The sequence below is a fragment of the Panthera leo genome, chromosome D2 (assembly GCF_018350215.1).
Source record: "Panthera leo isolate Ple1 chromosome D2, P.leo_Ple1_pat1.1, whole genome shotgun sequence".
NCBI classification, from domain to species: domain Eukaryota; kingdom Metazoa; phylum Chordata; class Mammalia; order Carnivora; family Felidae; genus Panthera; species Panthera leo.
Genome location: NC_056689.1, coordinates 55,159,964 through 55,178,868, shown reverse-complemented (window position 1 = coordinate 55,178,868; position 18,905 = coordinate 55,159,964). Strand labels below are relative to the sequence as shown.

Here is an 18,905-nt window from a genome sequence, read left to right as displayed (position 1 = left end):
CAGGGACCTGGGAGCTGGCGGAGAGCACCGAGTGCCTCCGGGCCACCCCTCCTCTCTCCTGGCAGCGTCACTCATGAGACAGTAACCCAGGATGCTTGCCGGATACTTAAGTAGGTGCTGGTGACAAAAAGGCCAAGACTTTACCGCCAGGAGCTCCCAGTCCTACTGGGAGAAAAGGAGCATGCCTAATGGATTTGAATGTTGGAATTTTGACCAGCTACTCACCTTTGGTCTCTGGTGCTTACCTGTGTTCTTTCAGAGCTGGTGTGCTTTTCTGACCAAAGATGTATATAACCTTCATCAAAATCAGCTAATTTTATAGAGAGAATTTTCTTTATGTGGTGGTTTTTGTTATTCTGTAATTAGTGGGATTGCTATTTTGGTGAGTGCTTGAGCTATATAAACAATTTGAACTAAAAGTGTCAAGATGTAAAAAAAAAAAAAAAATGGACAGCTAGGTGACTCTTTATTCTATATGTGTGCTTTGGGGGACAACAATTTGACCCCCACCCCCATGTCTTCCAGGCTATGACGGGAGCCTCCCCAGTGCTTTGTTTGTTTGCTTTTGGCAACAAGGTCACTCTAGAACTCAGAACCCACCCCTAATCATAATTTGTACTCCCCAAACCACTATTTTTTTCTAGATCCTTCTCATTGTTTCTAGCAAAATCAAAATAGTCGTCTTTATCTCAGGCTGACAGATTTTTTTAAAAGAATACTTACCGACGGCAAGTAACTATCAGCCACAGTTTACAGCTACTTTGTTGTTGCTCCCAGACAATTTACTTATTGTTCTACTTTTCTTTTTTTTTTTTTTTTAATTTTTTTTTTCAACGTTTTTTATTTATTTTTGGGACAGAGAGAGACAGAGCATGAACGGGGGAGGGACAGAGAGAGAGGGAGACACAGAATGGGAAACAGGCTCCAGGCTCCGAGCCATCAGCCCAGAGCCCGACGCGGGGCTCGAACTCACGGACCGAGAGATCGTGACCTGGCTGAAGTCGGACGCTTAACCGACTGCGCCACCCAGGCGCCCCGAGTTCTACTTTTCAACGCATTTCCGTTCAAGGAACTATGAGGACATGTTCAGAGAAAGTATGAAATCCATCTGTTTTCAAAGGCTTTGTAGAAAATGAGGCGCAAGGATCCACCAGAAGACACTGCACGCCCATGCAAAAGTAGCATGAATGTGCGTGAAAATAAACTTTTTAGAGCATATGGACATACACTCCTATAGATATAAAATAAAAAGAGGCTGCAGAATGCAGTACTGGTGAGCTCCTTCAAAAGCCTAAAATTTCCAAATTGAATAACCCGAGTAAGATTTTTCTAAAGCTTAGTTAAGTACTTTCCCTTCACAGGACAAGTTGGGGAGCTTGGGATATTCTGACCATCTATTTTTACTCTCTTTTCCAATCCACAAGCCCTTACTGAGTTCTGGTGATTCAGGAAAGTTATATCTTTAGCAAGAGCAATCCTTATTCCTAGTGCATTTCTATCCTGTGTCACCCCAACAAGTTTTTTTGATCATTGGAACGAGTGTTGTAAGTCAGCACGCCTTACAGCATCGAAGGAAGGCATGGACCTATCAGTGAAGTGATGAGCCTTGCCCTGTCATTTCAGGAAGCCAGAGGGCCATTTTTAAGCAGGCTATGAGACACTGGGAGAAGCACACCTGTGTGACCTTCATAGAAAGGACTGATGAAGAGAGCTTTATTGTGTTCAGTTACAGAACGTGTGGGTAAGTAAGTGAAAGCAAGGCCGTCTCAGAGGAATCAGAGGCAGACAGATGGCTTGTGAGTCTTGAGTTTTCTCTGTACAACCAAATCGTTCCAAAGAGCTGTAATAAGTAGCAATCTAGGGTTTGTCAGAAACTCCCCTTGCCATCAATGAACTCACAATCCGGTGACAAAGTAGGTGGGTCAAGAAGAAGACTCTAGGAAGACAAGGGGTCTGGATCTCCTGTCAGGGGAGCAATCGAAGGAATTGGGGGTGTTTTGTATGGAGCAGTGGTTCTGAACCAATTTGAGGTCAGCAATCCTACTGAGAACCTGATGAAGCTATGGGCTTCCTCATGACAGATATACATTTATGCAAAACTCTGTGGGTAATTTTATGGGCTCCGTGGGCTTACAGACTTCCTCCAGAAAACACAACACACAATAAGATGCCTGGATTTTGATTAAACTTATCTGTTATGCCAATAAATGTAAGTGTGATATACTCTCTCACTGGAAGAAAAAGTTCCCCGTTCTGGTTCAAATACTTAAACCCAACTACATGGCGTATGCATGAAATGACTACTAGAAAAATGACCCAGAAAGGTTTACATGTAAAAGGAAAGAAGGCATACAGGCAAATGCTAACAAAAAGAACATTGGGATCATAATTTTAGTTATAGACAAGGCCTTTTTTGTTTCATTCCTGTTTTGTTTTGTTTTTAAAGTCAGAAAGTGTTTTAAAAAAAAGGTGAGGCACTTTATAATGAGAAAGAGTACAAGCTACAGTGAGAATATAACTGTCATAAATCTTTATGCACCAAATAGCATAGCATTAAGAGTCATAAAGCAAGCCCCAGGGAATTCAAGGGGAAATTGACAGAAACACCAGCAGCAGGCGACTTTATTTCATTTCTGTCAACTCAAGTAGATCAATGTCAAGTTGACCAAAAAATAAGTAGAGATCTGTTGAGGACTGGAAAAATGTAATTAAGAGTTGATCCTATGGGTCTATCAGATTCGGCAATCTGATAACACATCTTTTCTTTGTAAGTGCATGTTGAACATTTATAGACATTGTCCATCTATTAAGCATTAAGAACACCTCAATGAATTCTCAAAGGCAGAAACAGCGTTAAAATAGGCTCTGATTACAGAGCAATGAAACTAGAAATAATAACAAAAAGTAGAATGAACACGCCTGCATTACCTAGTAAATGAAAAGCTCTATTTTTTGTTTACAACTCTTAGATCATAAAGAATTCAGGATTGATGTTATAAGATGTCGAGATAATAAAAGCCCTGCAATTCTAAATTAAAGAGCTATGGCTAAACCTGTGTGTGTGTGTGTGCGCGCGTGTGTGTGTGTATCCCAAGAGCCCACATTGAATTAAACTGATAATTCTAGAAGCATTTCTGTTAGAATCAGGAACAAGGCAAAGGTGTTCATGATCACCACAATTATTCTACATATTTTGGGAAATACTAGCTAATATAGTTAAATAAGAGAGGGAAATACATATGACAGGTATCGGCAGGAACAAGGCAATGTTTGCATTGTTTGAAGTTAATATGACCGTGTCTAAAAACCCAGAAAAGCAATTGAGAAACTACTAGAAACAAAAGGAGACCCTATTAAGGTGACTCATTACAAAAGTAGTAAACAAAAAATTACTTTTCTTTATAATGAAACAATCTGATACACTTCTGTAATAGGAAAAATATCACTTTAATAGAGACATAATAAATAATATCTCTAAGAATAAACCTAATAAAAATGCAAGAATGCTCCAGACCTGTAAGAAGAAAATGCTAAAACTCTAAGGACACTTAAAAAAAAAAGTAAAAATGGAAATGCATACCACTTCCTGGTATGGGAATATTCAACATTGTAAAGATGCAGAACTCCCTAAAATAACCTATAAAAGCATGCCATTTGGATTCAGACATCTACATTTATGTATATGTGGGCATATGTGTATATATATTTCGACAACTTAAATGACACTAGAGTTTATCTGGAGGAACAACCATGTAGAAATAACCAACAGAGAAGGAGAGAGACAGAGACAGAGAGAGGGAGAGAGAGACTGAGGCAGAGAGAGGGATATATATATATATATAGAGAGAGAGAGAGAGAGAGAGAGAATAAGAAGAAAGAGAAAAAAAATAGAGGGATATATAGAGAGAGGCATAGAGAGAGAGAGAAAGGACACAGGGACAGGGGGATGGAGGTACAGAGGGGATTATGGGGAGTGGTCTGATGGTCTGTTCAAACATCTAGGATTTAAAACGCAAATGAAGTTAGTAATAATTAAAACCATTTGGAACGGAACAAAAGAGTTTAAAGTGCATATGCCTATACATGAATTTAGGTAGCATCTTAAATGAGTGAGAGCTGGATTAGTCATTTGGGATATTTTAATACTGAGATAGACAGCTTGTTGTGAAAAAAATAAAGCTGGATTCCTACCTCACTTCTTACATCAAAATGATTCTAGCCGGATCAAATATAGTAAACATTTTTAAAAGGAAAAATAAAGAAATGAAAAGAGATTTAAAAATTATTTTGAAAATTTTATTATTTTATTATGAGAGAAGCAAGAGTGGATTTTATTTATGATCCTGGCAGGTAGATGGCCTTTCCCAGCAGGATGTAGGAAAGTGAAGACATTCCATACATTGAAATTTAAAAATTATATGTGGTGTAGACAAAACCAAGACAATACATAAACAAAAAAGCAAACTGAGAAACAAAGTGAGAAAAATATTTGCAATACATTTGACAATCAAAAGACTTGTTTCCTTAATTCACAAAGGGTCCTTATATATCATTCGTAAAAAGATGGACAGCCCAAAAGAAGATGGGGAAAAGAGGTGATCACATAGCTCACAAGAAAAAAAATACAAATGTCATAGAAAACATGGAAAACTATCCAATCTCGATACACTGAAATACCATTTTTCACCTATCCAACTGACAAAAAGAATCTGGTAAAGCCAGTGTTGGCCAGGTTGTGTGGAAATAGGGCTTTTAAATATATCATTAGTGGGCATATAAGTAGACCCAACATTTGGGGATTGCAGTTTGATAGTATCTATCAAATCTCAAATGTATGAACCCGTTTATCTCTCAATCCCAATGCTACAAACAGGAGTCCAACCATTTATTTGTTTTGCTTGTTGTTATTTGTTTGTTTTGTCTTCCTCTCCCATAAGGCTTTGTTTAACTAATAAAACTTGGAATCAGCCCAAATGTACATTAATAGGAGTCAGATTAAAGAAAATTTAGTACTTTGTTGCTTTGAAAAGAATGAAGGAAGTCTGTATGCATTGTTATAAAAAGATCTCTACATTAAGGAGGAAAAAAGGTAAAAATTAAGGATGATGTACATAGTGCATTTTATAATAAAAAGTATACGTATCTAATTTTTCTGAAGGATATCCAAGAAACTGTTAACAATGGTTATCTTTGGATGAAGAGATTAGAGATGGGGGTGAGAGACTTAATACTTGACTCTTTTGAACACATACTTTTAAAAAATGTTTATTTACTTTTTAGAGAGACAGAGCACACAAGCAGGGTAGGGGCAGAGAGAAAGGGAGAGACAGAATCCCAAGCAGGCTCCTCACTGTCAGCCTAGAGACCAACGTGGGGCTCGAACCCACGAACCATGAGATCGTGACCTTTGCCTAAATCAATAGTCAGACACTTAACTGACTGAGCCACCCGGGCGCCCCAGAACACATATTTCTTTTAATGTTTGATAGAGGTTAGCTGGGTGATAGAGGTGGTGGGGTTGTGGGCCATGTTTATTTCTTTTCTTATACCTTTCTATATTAGGAATAACATATAATAATATGTTAGGAATAAACGTTACTTGAAAAAGCAATTTTGCCCAGAAGGGGAGTCATTTCTAAGGCTTCTCTGATAAGGGTACCATGCTTTACAGAAACTCAGCTGACTCCTTTCCTCGTCATCAGAGATGATGCAGGAGAGACTTGGGGGTGCAGGGTTGGGGAGGGTATGGGCTTTATTCCAAGAAGAGAAACCTTATCTTCTTTGGGTTCTCAAGTGGATCCGTGACCACCAAAAAGGAGAACAATTTTTGGAGGGAATTTCTGTATTGGGAGGTAACTTGGAAAATGAACGTGCTTTCAGCTCTGAATATCTATTTCTTTTAGATTAGCGTGTGTGTGCGCGTGCGTGCATGTGTGTGCGCACACACACACGTGCACGCACACACACAATCACACGCATGGGGGAGGGCATTAGACTCTTCCTATTCTCTGAGCGGCTGACCTGGGTATTTCTGCCACTGTCCAGCTGTTGTTCCTATGTTGGGCGTCGAGGAGGAGGCCCGCAGGCCATATCCATTGGGAAAAACTGTGACAAGTTTGGCATTGTGGCACATGAGTTGGGCCATGTGGTTGGGTTCTGGCATGAACACACTCGGCCCGACAGAGACCAGCATGTCACCATCATCAGAGAGAACATCCAGCCAGGTAAGGAGCCAGTATCGAGTCTGGAAGCCACTGGCCGGGAAGGTGGCATCCCCTGGGTCAGGCAGGGTTAAAGGAGAGGGGTTTCAGGGACCCGACGAATGCTCATTTGTTAAGTAAGGAGGCAGCAGCCCTACTGTGCAGACATTTGTTGCTAGCACTGCCACTGTTATTTGTGGCCCTTCCTGGGAGGTCATCTGCCATAGCTTGTGGGTTACGGCAGAAACCAAATGACTTTTCATGTTGTAAAAGGACAATGAAATCCAACTCCATTTCCTAAAAGGAACAGAATGGACCAGAGTAACTGTTGCAGGATCAAGGCTGAGAAGCCAAAAAAAAAAAAAAAAAAAAGAGTTCTCCTGGTTGCTTTTATAAGAGTCACTTTTGCTGACTTCAGCAACACATCCTTTTGAAACTGAAATACAATTAGGACACAAATACATGTAAAAGTAGTATTTTGGCCTGGAAATGTTCTGCCCCAAGGCAGGTAGTGTCTAGACTAAAAACAAAACAAAACAAAACAAAAAAACAAACAAACAAAACACCCCACTTCTTATATTAAATAATTTTATATAGAAGTCTATGTTGAACATGAAAGTAGCTGGTTGAATAATATGTTTGCCTTAAAATGCTTTCAAGGGTCTGAATTGTGAACTATTTGGGATTGAACTTAACTCTTTGATTTTTCTTTTGTTCTTTAGTAGCAAGATCAGAGATTTTTTTTTCTAAGTTTTTGAACAATCAGATTAATATCGAACCTGCCTACAAACTTAGTATAAGAGTTTCCAGGGGCACTTGGGGAGGGGTTGGGTGGTGGGTTGGAAGAACAGGGCTGTTTGAAGTTTCAAATTTCCAGTCTGTTAAAAACAATGAGAACGACCACAACCCTGTTATTTGGGCTAACAGAGCTCTCAGAAGTTGCTATGGGCCCTCCTTCTCCCCCCTCTGCCTCCTTTCAGGTACCTGCCTTGGTTTTCAAAGGCCTTAACAGAGTGTTGTGTCACAGGTCAGGAGTATAATTTCTTAAAAATGGAAGCTGGGGAAGTGAGCTCTCTGGGAGAAACGTACGACTTTGACAGCATCATGCACTACGCCCGGAACACCTTCTCAAGGTCGGAATCTATGCTTATGCCTCATCTGTGTTTTACTGTGCCTGCCATAGGCTCGGGTCGGATTCCTGGAGGTCTGAAGAGAGTGGGTCTCTGCATGCTCTTAGCACAGTTGGCCTGTCTGTCCTTGAAATACAGTGGCCTCTGGGCTGCAGTGAAATATAATCTAATCAGGTTCCCGCTAATAAGATTGAATCCCATTGTGAAGCTGGTGTTCCATCATGCCCTAATGTCACAAGCAGCAAACTGGAAAGGGGAAATTATCTAGAGGTTGGCCGGGATAATAACTTAGGGGCTCTGTGTAAAATTTCCAGTGGGTGGGGGAGTCTTCCAAAGCACGTCCTTGATGTAAGCCTAGTGGTGCTAACCAGTTCCCTTAAAGAGGTGTGGTTTATTGAAAGCTAGACCATATGAGAGCTGGGGGAGTTGTAAATCGTGGATTCATTTTAGAGGTGAAGAAAATGAGGCTCCAGCCAGCTCGAGGGCACACAGGTAGCTGGGGTCAGAGTGAGAACAAAGGTCCAGGTTTCCCGCCTGCTGGTCACACTTGATGGGAGCTGGTGTACCCAAGTGTGGCTGGGGCCAGTGATTTACAGTCGGCATCGGTAGGATCTGTTTTGATGAGTTATTGCTGTGCTGGACTGGGTGTGAAGTATTTCCAATATTTCCCTTGCTTCTAGACCATATGCGTGTTTTCTATATAGAAGTGTCCCCCAATGAATCCCAGTTTTGTGGGTGTTTCCACTCTTGAGTTAGAGGAGATACAAGGCATATGTTCTCTCACTTGCCACTTTTTTCTCAGTTTCATCTTAAAACCAGCTTGTTTGCTTTCTATTTATCTATTTAATTACTCAAAAACAAAAGGTTCGATTGGGTTTCCAGGACGTACACAGGACAAGAAACAAGTAAATGAGGAAACTTGAGGATGGGGGAGGGGAAAATAAGGGTAGATAGCTGCATGGAAGCTTGGAATCAATTGCCTGTTCAGAATATATGCCAGAAAGTCATGCACACTTTGGTCACACTGGCAGCAAATGCTGCCCTGTGCTTCTTAGCAGTTATTGCAAGGAAGGAAACAATCCATTTCATGAGTCGCCATGTCCATAAAGATCAAAAGAAACCATTCCTTCAGGAGACACACAGCTCTTGGGAGTGTACCCAGGGCTCATTGGCTCTTGGGTAAGCCTGCTGAAAGCATGCTGTTGATGAAGTCATGGAACTGTGGGAGAGAGTATCCAAACCTCAGCATCCCATGTTCCCAGTTGTAGCGGGAAGGTGGTGCTGTCCCTCTGGCCACACAGCTGATTTAGTTATGGTCACCATCCTGCATCCAGGGGGAATCTCTCCAGAGCTCTAATAGGTAGAGTTTTGTCAACGTCAGCATCTTTGAACAACTGGCATGGGAGTGACTGACCCTGTTTTCATTACTCTTCTCCTGGCTCCTTGTCAGAGGATATGAGGTGCACCATGAAATGAAGAGACCACTGGACTGAGAGTCAAAGACTAGGTTCCAGGCCTCGTGCTCTCATGCACCATGCTATTGAGGGAGGTATAGACAGTAGTTAGGGATAGCTTTGTGCTGGGTCAAATCTCCACGTCCTTGGGCATCGGTTTCCTCATAGGAGGGTTGGACTAAATGTTCTTTGAGCCCCTTCCAGCTCAAACATTTCCTGTTGTAATTTCTTAATCAGTGCAGGTGGGCAAGGCACTGACAGATGTTTGCATTCATTGCCATGTGGACATTTGAGGCTTCCTCTTCCATGTTGGGAAAGGAGACTTCGAAGGACCTACTCTGGGGGTTTGTTGGGGGAGTTGAAGAGACAATGGGTGGGCAGGATGACAGCCCACCATGAAAGGTCAGAGCAGGGATGCTTGGGTGTGGGGGCTGGGCTGTCTTGAGGGTTTGGGAAATGGTGTAGGAAAATCTGGGCCACAGTACATCAGCCCCAGAGATGGCAGGCTGCTGAGTAGAGACAAAGTATTGATTTTGTAGAGAATCACTGTCAAGTTGGCTCAAGTGAGAAGGTTGTACTTTGGGTCTTGTTTCCATAGCTGTCATGACTCTTCATATTGCTTTATAAGTTGTCTATTAATTATTCTTATAAATTAATCTAATCCTATGTACCTGTTACATCCCCCTCTGGCTCACTAGACTGAGATCTTTGAGGGCATCCTCTTCTCTCGTCTCCAGCACCTACCACGGAACCTAGCACAGAGTAGATATTCAATAAATATTTCTTAAGTGAAAAAATTAATGGGTGGATCAAAGGAGACAGGGAGATCTGCAATGCTGGACTCGGTGAGGGAAGAAATTTCCATTATCGTCATTGCATTTCTGTCCACATATCCACAAATGTGGTGGTCACTTCATAAGGAGAATCTACAGGCGTCTCCTGTTCAGAGGGGGTTGGGGATGAATTACTTCCAATGGGCTATAGGAACTGCACTGTCTTATTGGTGCCTGCCATGTGCCAGTTATTAAAGGCCAAGGCAAGAATGCAGTGTCTTCTGGGACCAGCATTTCTTTTCTTGTTTTTCTTTTAAGAAAAATCTTTTTTTTTTTCATGTGATCTCTAGCTCATAATGCCATCCCTGTCACCCCTCAAAGAGATAACCATCAACAACACTGTTGTCATTGTGGAGCAGTTTATCAGCATTGACCAGTAGAAGCCCATGGACCAAACCCATGAAATGATAGTTCCCCACCAAGAGTACCCAGAAGCCCTCAGAGGGAGATTGGCGAGGGGCAGCACATGGGTGTGATAGGCGGCTAGGTAGAAGCACAGCAGCTCCCATGAAGGCTTGGAAGGGAGGCAGACTTCTCCTTCTGCTACCATGATGTCATCTATTGCCTCAGAAGAGTCTACCCCCAAATGTCATGGCTTATAACAGCAACTTATTTTTTGTGACATTGTGGGTCACTCTGGCTCATTCTTCTCTGGTTTTGCCTGGAATCATTTCCACAGCAGTAGTCATTTGACAAAGTGACTGGGCTGAGAAGTCCAGGATGGCCAGTGCCATGTCTGGCCATTGTGCTGCCTGTGCACTGGGGCCCCCCCGGTTTTCCTCCCTGTGGCCTTTCAACTTCTGGCAGGCTGGACAGGGCTCCTCACTGCACTGGAACTCAGAGCTCCTAAAAGACCAGCTGGGAGGCCACAAGACTCTTAAGACCCAGGTTCTAGAACTTGCAGGACATCATTTCTGTCACATTTCAGTGGTCGGAGCAAGGTACAAGGTGAAGGCTATGGACATTAGGAGGTGCCTCCCATTATTTTAACAATCTACCACAGCTATCTTCTCACCCCTGCCTCAGGGTTCACAACGATGTTGGCAAAGCTATTTTGTAGCAAGTGGATACCTTTATCGTCTTTTCTGCCAACTTTCTGCATGGATTTTCAGGAAACTACTTTGTTCAGTGGGACATTTAACAGTGGCATCCTTACTAATGGTCTTTCCTGGCCCACTTTTTGTCAAGTTTCCCAGTCCTTAAATCCACATCATTACTCCTGGCCACATATCCCCTGGAGCCAGCCTGTGCATCGTCTTTGAGTTTGAAAAAGAGCAGAAAATGGCTTATAGAACATTTGCTCATCTGGAGGCAACTACTCTTCCAGCTGATGGGAAACCCAATCTTTGTGTATCTTTACAATTGATCTGACTCCTTCCCACTTTATTTTCTGGTTTATTGCAGTCCCTCCCTCTCCCCCTTGGTTGGACCTCGGCTGCGGAGAGTGATGTGTTTGGAGGTTTCGTTGGGCAAGGGTCCAGGAGCTGGGGAGAGAGATCTGTGGTACAGGGGCATCTTTGGAGAGCTCAGAGCTGACAGCTTTATTCCCTAAAGCATCTGCCAAACCTTTTCTTAGTTTAGCAGAGTGTCAGGGCTAAGAGTTGTCCTACATAAAAGAGGGATGTCACTCCAGCGGTTCATGCGGGGGAGGCCTCTTGTAGTAAATATTTTCCAGAGCCTTCCGTCTTGCTGGCAGCTCAGGGACATGTCAAGGAGGGCGTCCCAGCCCCAAAGAGCTATCTGAGTGTGGGCTGATGTTGTTCCTGCTGTTTCAGTTTTTGAAGTCTCTCACATTCCTATCTCTATCATTTATCTAGCACACATTAAAGCCTATTGTTCCTTGGGCAGTGAGAACACTGGCTGGAAGGAGGAGGATGCCGGGAGATGGGCTTCTGGCCTGCCTGGGTTCCAGGGCTGGCTCTCCATTACTAGCTCTGTACTCTGGGAGAATCACTTAAGCTCTGCAGGCTTTTTCTCACCGGTGGGGAGGAGACCCTAATAATTGCACTGGCCTAGGGTGTTACAAGGACTAAATGAGATGGTGCATGTAAAGTGCTCAGGCCTGGTCCTGGCACATAAGAAGGTCCTGTGAACGCTCAGTGAGAGCACACGTTCTCCACACTGGCAAAGTCACCTATATGCTGTGGTCTTCAGCAAGGTTGGTTGGCCTGGGTTGCTAAGGGATGGTGGTGAGCTTTGCATTTTGTGCAGGAAAATTTCTTTCCTTCAGGGGAATCAAGAAAAAAATTACAAATGGACCCATTTTATTATAGGGCAGAAGTGCCCCCTTTTAGATCTAGTAGGTGATTGGATTTAGAATTTTATGTAGAGTCATTACTTGTAGTTTAAAACTTGGCAAAGTCAGTGAGGGAAAACGAGGATTCCCCTAAAGTTTCTCTAGAAGGCTCTGGACCCAGAGATAAGGCAATGGGAAATCGAGAAAGACAGGCCAGGTGGTTAAAGGTTGGGGATGTGGATACTTAAAAGGAAATCGGCAGATGATCTAGGCTCTTGCTTGCTTATGTTGGAAAGAAAGTGGGTTTGAAGTCTGATTTAGAAAACATATATGTAAAACCAGAAAGATAATAACACATGCCACCAGCAAGATATAAGAATAATATATATTTTCCAAAGTAGTGCAGAATTGAGGGGAAAGGAAATGTTTTAGAGAGAAAGTGAGAGGGAGGAGAAGGGACAGTGCAGCTAATAACTAGGTAACATGCATTGTCGCATTTCCCTTGGGTGTAAATTACTTTGCAAAATTTTTTGAAGACACTGCCCTACCTTGGTTACATAATTTAATTCAAAAAGTATTTCTTGACCTGTTGTGCTCCAGTCCCTAAGGGCATAAAGATGAAAGTCTCAGTCTCTCTGCTTGAGGAACTTACTATTTAGCAGAGATGACAAATATCTTCACCCTTCAAAAAAGACAATACAGTATGATAAGAAGAGACTAGACAAATAAGGCCAAGAGGTAGCCCAGAGGAGGGAATGAATAACTCAGGATAAGGAGGGATAAAAAGGGTTCTAGAAGACTTTTAAGAGGGAAAGCCATCTGATGGGGTTTTGGTGAATGAACAGGAGTTTGCTAGTGGACAAGAAGATGGGCAGTGGGCAGCCTCCGCAGAGGACAGCCTGCGTAAGGGTATGTTTGGGGCTATCAGAGATTCGGTGTTGCTTAAGCTACCAAGAGGGGTGGAGGTATCAGGAGAAGTGGCTGAAGAGGAAGGTAGAGGCCAGTGAGCCAAGGGCCTGGGGATCCAGGTGGTGATCAGACATCAGTGGAGGCTTCTAAGTGGAGAGGACACAAGGCTGCCCTTGCATTTCCGGACAATCACGTTGCACTGTTGTGGGTGCAACATAGAGCTGACTGAGTCTACAGGGAGGGAGACCAGGTAAGAAGCTATGGAAGAATGCAGAAAGGGGATGCTGTTTGCCTGAGCTAAGGCAGTGTTCTGGAATGAGGAGGAAGGCATAGATTCAAGGCACGATAGAAGGTGCCATGGTGCCTTCAGATTCACTCTTGGGAGACAAGAGTCATGGAACGAACATGGATATGAGACCCACATGACCGTGTAGTGGAGGGGTCTCCAGGCATCTGGGGCTTAGCAGATGGTTCTGGGGTCAGAATCAGAGAATTCTCTGTGAGTCTATTGGCATCAGCTAAAGCCCAGAGTTGCAGGTGGAGCAGGAGAAGGGAGAGAGGAAGAGGGCAGATTCCCAAGGGAAAGCATGGAGTGGGGAGCAGACTTGGATGCTAACTTGCCGCACAGAGACAGTGGTGCCCTGGACACCAGGGGAAGAGAGTCTGAGGAAGGAAGGAGCAGAAAAGTGGCAGTGCTGTAAAAGAGGGCAGGTGGGGGTTGACAGGTGTCCATCCGAGTTGTCAGTTAGTTGGTGACCACTGACCGTTGCTGGTGCAGTCTGATTGCAATTGCATTGAAAAGTGAATGGTATGTGGGCAGCTAGACAGAGAATGGGATCCATTGTTTCCAGAAACCTGGTTAAAAGGGAGGGAAGAAATTGGTAACTGGAGAAGGAGCTGATTTGAAGGGAGACCCTACCTTCCAGGAGGGGTCCCTCATTGGGGGTCTGGAAGCAGAGAAGGAGGCTCAGGAAGGGGTCAACCACACCCACATCATGGAGATGTAAATAGGGCCAGTACTCAGCTGGGCATCCTGACTTGGTCATTTTAGACTTCATTCACGTGGGAGTAGAATAGGATGCTTAGAGCTGGAAAGGGCTGCTGTGACTGTCTAGGCCACTCTCTTACTCTTAGAGGAGTCAACTGAAGCTCAGAGAGGGGAAGGGGCTTGTCTAAGCTCACCCAGGTGGCGGAGCCAGGCCTTACATAGAAACTTCTAGACTAGGACTCTCTCAACTCTGTTCTCTACATTCATCTCACTTTCCATCTGATTATCCCCTTTGCCAGAAAGGCCCCCAAACTCTGATTCCCATTATTCACCAGCCCGTCAAGCAGCACTTACTGACCAGCCCCTGAGAGCCTCACTCTGTGCTGGTCCCCAGGCTCCCTGTGAGGCCCCTCCAAGACTTATCCATGCTCAGTAATGCCTGTTGCACAACTCCGGGGGGCACCACTCACACCTCGGTCTCTCTGAATGGTGCTCCCTGAAGTGGTAGGATGTGGCGGCCCCAGGGCCTGGACCTGTCAGGGGTTTTGTGGAAATGCACAGTGCATGTCGGTAAGGAAGCCCCTAAGCCAGTGGACTAGGGCAGACTGGCAAGCTTGGCAGAGTCATTTTCCCATTGGAAAGTGAGTAAGCCGCTCATGAAACGGAATACCCACATGCCAGGACGAGTGAAGCAACGTCTTCAGTCATACTGGCCTACAGAGAGGCCATCCAGAGGCTGGGGATGTCAACGGGCTTATGGGCAAGGAAATGAAGACTGTAAGTTCCAGCCCGGCCAGCCAGCCAGCTTTGACTTTTCTTTCTCCTTTCTCTTTCTCTTTTCTTCCTGTAGAGGAGTTTTCTTAGACACCATCCTCCCCCGTCGAGACGACAATGGCGTCAGGCCAACCATTGGTCAGCGCGTGCGGCTCAGTCAGGGAGACATAGCGCAAGCCAGGAAGCTGTACAAATGCCCAGGTAACTGAATCCCGGGGAGTCCCGGGGCCTCTGTTGCACCCACGGAGCATGACTCAGCCATCCTTTGCCAACATTCCCCCTTGCTGGGAAAAACAGCTTGGAGAATATGGAGAGGCTGCTATAATTTCTGGTATCTACTATATGGAGGTTTTAGACAGTGTAGGAGGCCCACGTGCAGAGGTGACTGTCAGTAGTGACATGAATAATAGGTCTTGGAGCTCACAGTTTAATGTGTCAGAATCCTCAGAATTCTCTGGCAAAGGCCTGATATTCTGAAGAGGAAGAAGGATAGTGGAACAACAGTGAATGGGGGCCCGATGCAGTGCGTACCCTGTAACTACAAAATCTCCTCTCCTTCCTGTGGGAATAGGGGATGTGGGTTTGGCAAAACAAAAACCAAGGGTTTTGCAGGAAGACAGTGAATGAAGGAGGGTGGGAGTCAGCTTCCCAAATACTCAGTGCTGTAAATGAGGTTACGTCTATGGTCTTGGGGGCTTCCTAGGGTTCTGGTCATCGGCTAGAAATCTGCCAGCAAAGACTGGACAGTACACCAGGGTCTGAGGAGACGTCTGTTTCTCTGCTCATCCGCAAGGCCCCTCCTCTTGAATCTGCCCTCTTTGCCTTCCATACCCTTGGTTCAGCATCACCACCACCTCCCCCAGCCTGCGGCCCTGGAAGTGAGCTCACACTGACCCTTTAAGTTGTTGAGCTTCAGTGCAAAGCATTAGTTAGAGCAGCCAGGTTTTTACCACTGAGCGGAGAGAATTCAATTCAGCACTTTGGGGAGGAAGAAGGAAATTCATTGCTAACAGGTCCAGTAACATTTTCCAAATGCCCCAGACCAGACACACGGTCTGATCATGGGACAGAATGTTCAAAATAGGCGCCATATTAGAAAACCTAGGCTATCCCATTGCCCTGCTAAGTGGGATCACAGGGCACGCAAAGGGCCGGGTGGGGTTTGGTCCATCACAAAACTCTAAGAAATATGTCCATCCAGCTATTAGTCATCTGGGGGTGTGTTAGGGCTGAAATGCAGGTCACACGTATCATATAACCTTGCTGAATTGAAAGAGAAACCTTATAGCATTCCCTGGGAAATGCCATAGTATTTATTTAGTTATAATGTATATGGCTCTTACTTCCCAAAAGGATCCGAGGCAGCTGGTAAATACCATGGAGCCATATAGTAATGCATCTATTCTTGCAGAATGTTGATGATTATTCTAAAATAATTTCCATGGAACCCTTGGGGGTGTTGACTGCCGGGCATAATCCTCATGATGCCTGGCAGTTGTTCAGTAACATGATATCGAAGCCCCAATATCCAGGATTTCCTGAGACTGATGACGGGCCTCTCTTCAGTATTCCTTCCTGTGGCTCCAAAACTGCAGCTTCCAGTAATTTCAAGTAGTAACTGAAAGGGGGGGTAGTTGTCAAGTGGAGGGTGAATTGCATGTAGGAAGAGATGCATATGTTTCCACACTTTGGGGTAACCCCATAGGAGGAGGGGTTTGGGTTTGGAATCAGGAGGGGGCAGGAGGTAAGGAACCCGCGGGTCCTGAGCTTACTCCTACAGATACTTCCTTTTTAAGGACAAATTGGATGAAATATTTTTCACATACGTAAGAACTAGGTTCTAGACTTAGGACCAGACAACCCTCCAACATTCAAAGGTGGGATGGTCTACTGTAGAGTAGCCCAGCTTCCCATACCTCTGGTCATTTTTCTGTTTTCTTGACTATTTATTTGGTTGCTCGTTCAGAAATAGGTAGCAAAAAAAGAAGAGGCCAGATTCAAACTAATACCTGAAATGTGTTTCAAAGTGTTTTCTTTTTCTTGTCACTTCACCTATTTGTACTTTAAAAAAAAATATTTTTAATGTTTATTATTTATTTTTGAGAGAGAAAGAGAGAGAGAGAGAGCAGGAGCCGGGGGGGGGGGGGGGCGCACGGGGGAGCAGAGAAAAAGGGAGACACAGAATCCAAAGCAAGCTCCAGGCTCTGAGCTGTCAGCACAGAGCCTGACGCGGGGCTCGAATTCACAGACCATGAGATCATGACCTGAGCCAAAGTCGGAGGCTTAACTGACTGAGCCACCCAGGCGCCCCTGTCAGTCATAATATAATGGCTGCTATGTGTGGACCACTCACTATGTGCCATTTCATTAACCCTCCAGGCAGGTCTTGTCCATTTTACAGGTAAGAAAACTAAGGCCCAGCAAGGCTGGGAAACTTGCCCACCATATCCTGGGAACCTCAGAAGAAACGCCTGGGTATTACGTTCTCGTCCCGGACCCTATTTTCACTTTTATTAGCCAGAAAACATCATCAATCTGCCCGACCGGTTTCTCGCCAATGCGTTCCGAGGGCTTTGGCTGGTCAAGCGGTGTGTTTTCTCAGTGGCCTGGTGCAGGGAGCTGCTTAGGTGGGGAGTGTGTGGGCCAGAATCACAGTTGTTGTTTTGCTTGCACAGCGTGTGGGGAGACCCTGCAGGACACAACAGGAAACTTTTCCGCACCTGGTTTCCCAAATGGCTATCCTTCTTATTCCCACTGTGTCTGGAGGATATCGGTCACTCCAGGGGAAAAGGTAGGTGTGAAACCACCTCAGGAAATGACGTAGCTTTCTTTGGGTTGTGTGAGGTGTGGGGGATTGTACTATTATTAACCGTAGTAATAGCAGCTGCTGTGAGCACCCAGGTGCTGTGCTAGCTTGCTTAACATTCTTTAGTTCTTTATTTCTTAATTCTTTATTATTTTTTTCTTTCAACCAGGATCACCCATACAAATGGAGGCCTCTAAGCCAAAAGTCCACATGAGTTGTAAATCAAGCGCACAGTCTGTAAATCAAAGTAGACTGTGTCCTTCTCCCCTGGTAAATACACCATCAGAATGCCTCGGAAGGCGAGGGTCCAGTGTAGGGTTCCTCGACACCTCAGAATGCTGTTCTGGAAGGTAGCAATATGGGGCAAGCTAGCCCTCAACCCACAGCTGGCCCCTCCTTCTCTTCTCAGCCCCCGGTTTCATCTCAGGAGCAGCCGTGGCGAAACTCCAGCCCACGCTCCTGAACATTCTGCACTCCTACCTTGCAAACAGCTATTCTTTGGCTGCCCCTCCAGCAGAAGTGGACTGGTTAGGTGTGCTGTCTGCCCTCGGGAGGGTGGATTCAGGGCAGAGATCTCTGCATGTTCTGGAAGGGCGCTCGGGGCTATTTGGACGGGGGACTCCAGGATCCAGGGCACCTGGAGTTAGGTCTAGGAGCTATGCACGCTCTGAGTGAGCACAAGCATTTGGGTCGGAAGATTCCATGATACCCTCTATATTCCCCCTAGAGCTGGGTCAGGACAGAGGCCTCTTTCGTCCTGGTCCAAGGGTGGTATGTTCTCAACCCTACCACACATGCATCTCCTGATATCCATTATATGGATAGGGAATTTGAGGCTCAGACATTTTTCTTGTTTAGAGAGAGAGAGCACAGTGAGTGGGGGAGGCACAGAGGGAGAAAGAAAGGGAGAGAGTGAATCTTAAGAAAGCTCCATGCTCAGCACGGAGCTTGATCTCATGACCATGAGATCATGACCTGAGCCAAAATCAAGGGTCGGACATTCAACTGACTGAGCCACTCAGCTGACCAAGGCTCAGACATTTTTAAAAATTGACCAAATTCACAGTAAAATATAGAACTGGGAACTGGGGCTTCTGCATTCCTGAAACGTGTGTGTGTGTGTGTGTGTGTGTGTGTGTGTGTGTGTGTGTGTTTACTACGCCTCCCTACAAATCTAAGGGTTTTTCAGATTGTCTCAGACTAAGTGCAGCTGTCTTAGAGATGCCCCCTCTATCCCGTGTTCCTAACTCCCTCTAGTCATACCTGCCATAACTTATTCCACAATATCGTGACTGCTGGTTTATTGGGCTGTCTGCCTTCTAAGACCCTAAACTCATTGAGAACAGAGACTGTTCACCCCTAGGTCTCCAGCCACCCAACAGAGCCCCTGGCACATAGACACACAAAAAGTATTTGTTGAATGGGCATGTGAGTGGGTGGGTGGCCAAGTGAGAAATCTGCAACTGTGTTGTGGGGTGATGGATTGTTAGGTGCTTGTAGCCAATCCTCAGGTATGCCTAATTCATAACTTTAAAAAGCATCCCTTTAAATGTTTTCTATGGGCTGCGTTCTATT

At 44.7% G+C, this 18,905-nt stretch overlaps 1 protein-coding gene across 1 annotated transcript in view; it reads left to right on the top strand.

Moving 5' to 3' along the window:
• TLL2 (tolloid like 2) overlaps positions 1 to 18,905 on the top strand; it is a 122,952-nt gene that overhangs the window by 69,707 nt on the left and 34,340 nt on the right. The window contains exons 5-9 of the mRNA XM_042908867.1: positions 1,624 to 1,741; positions 6,046 to 6,224; positions 7,228 to 7,333; positions 14,601 to 14,725; positions 17,200 to 17,315. Of these exons, the coding sequence (XP_042764801.1) occupies positions 1,624 to 1,741; positions 6,046 to 6,224; positions 7,228 to 7,333; positions 14,601 to 14,725; positions 17,200 to 17,315 (644 nt within the window). The remainder of the gene's footprint in view (positions 1 to 1,623; positions 1,742 to 6,045; positions 6,225 to 7,227; positions 7,334 to 14,600; positions 14,726 to 17,199; positions 17,316 to 18,905) is intronic.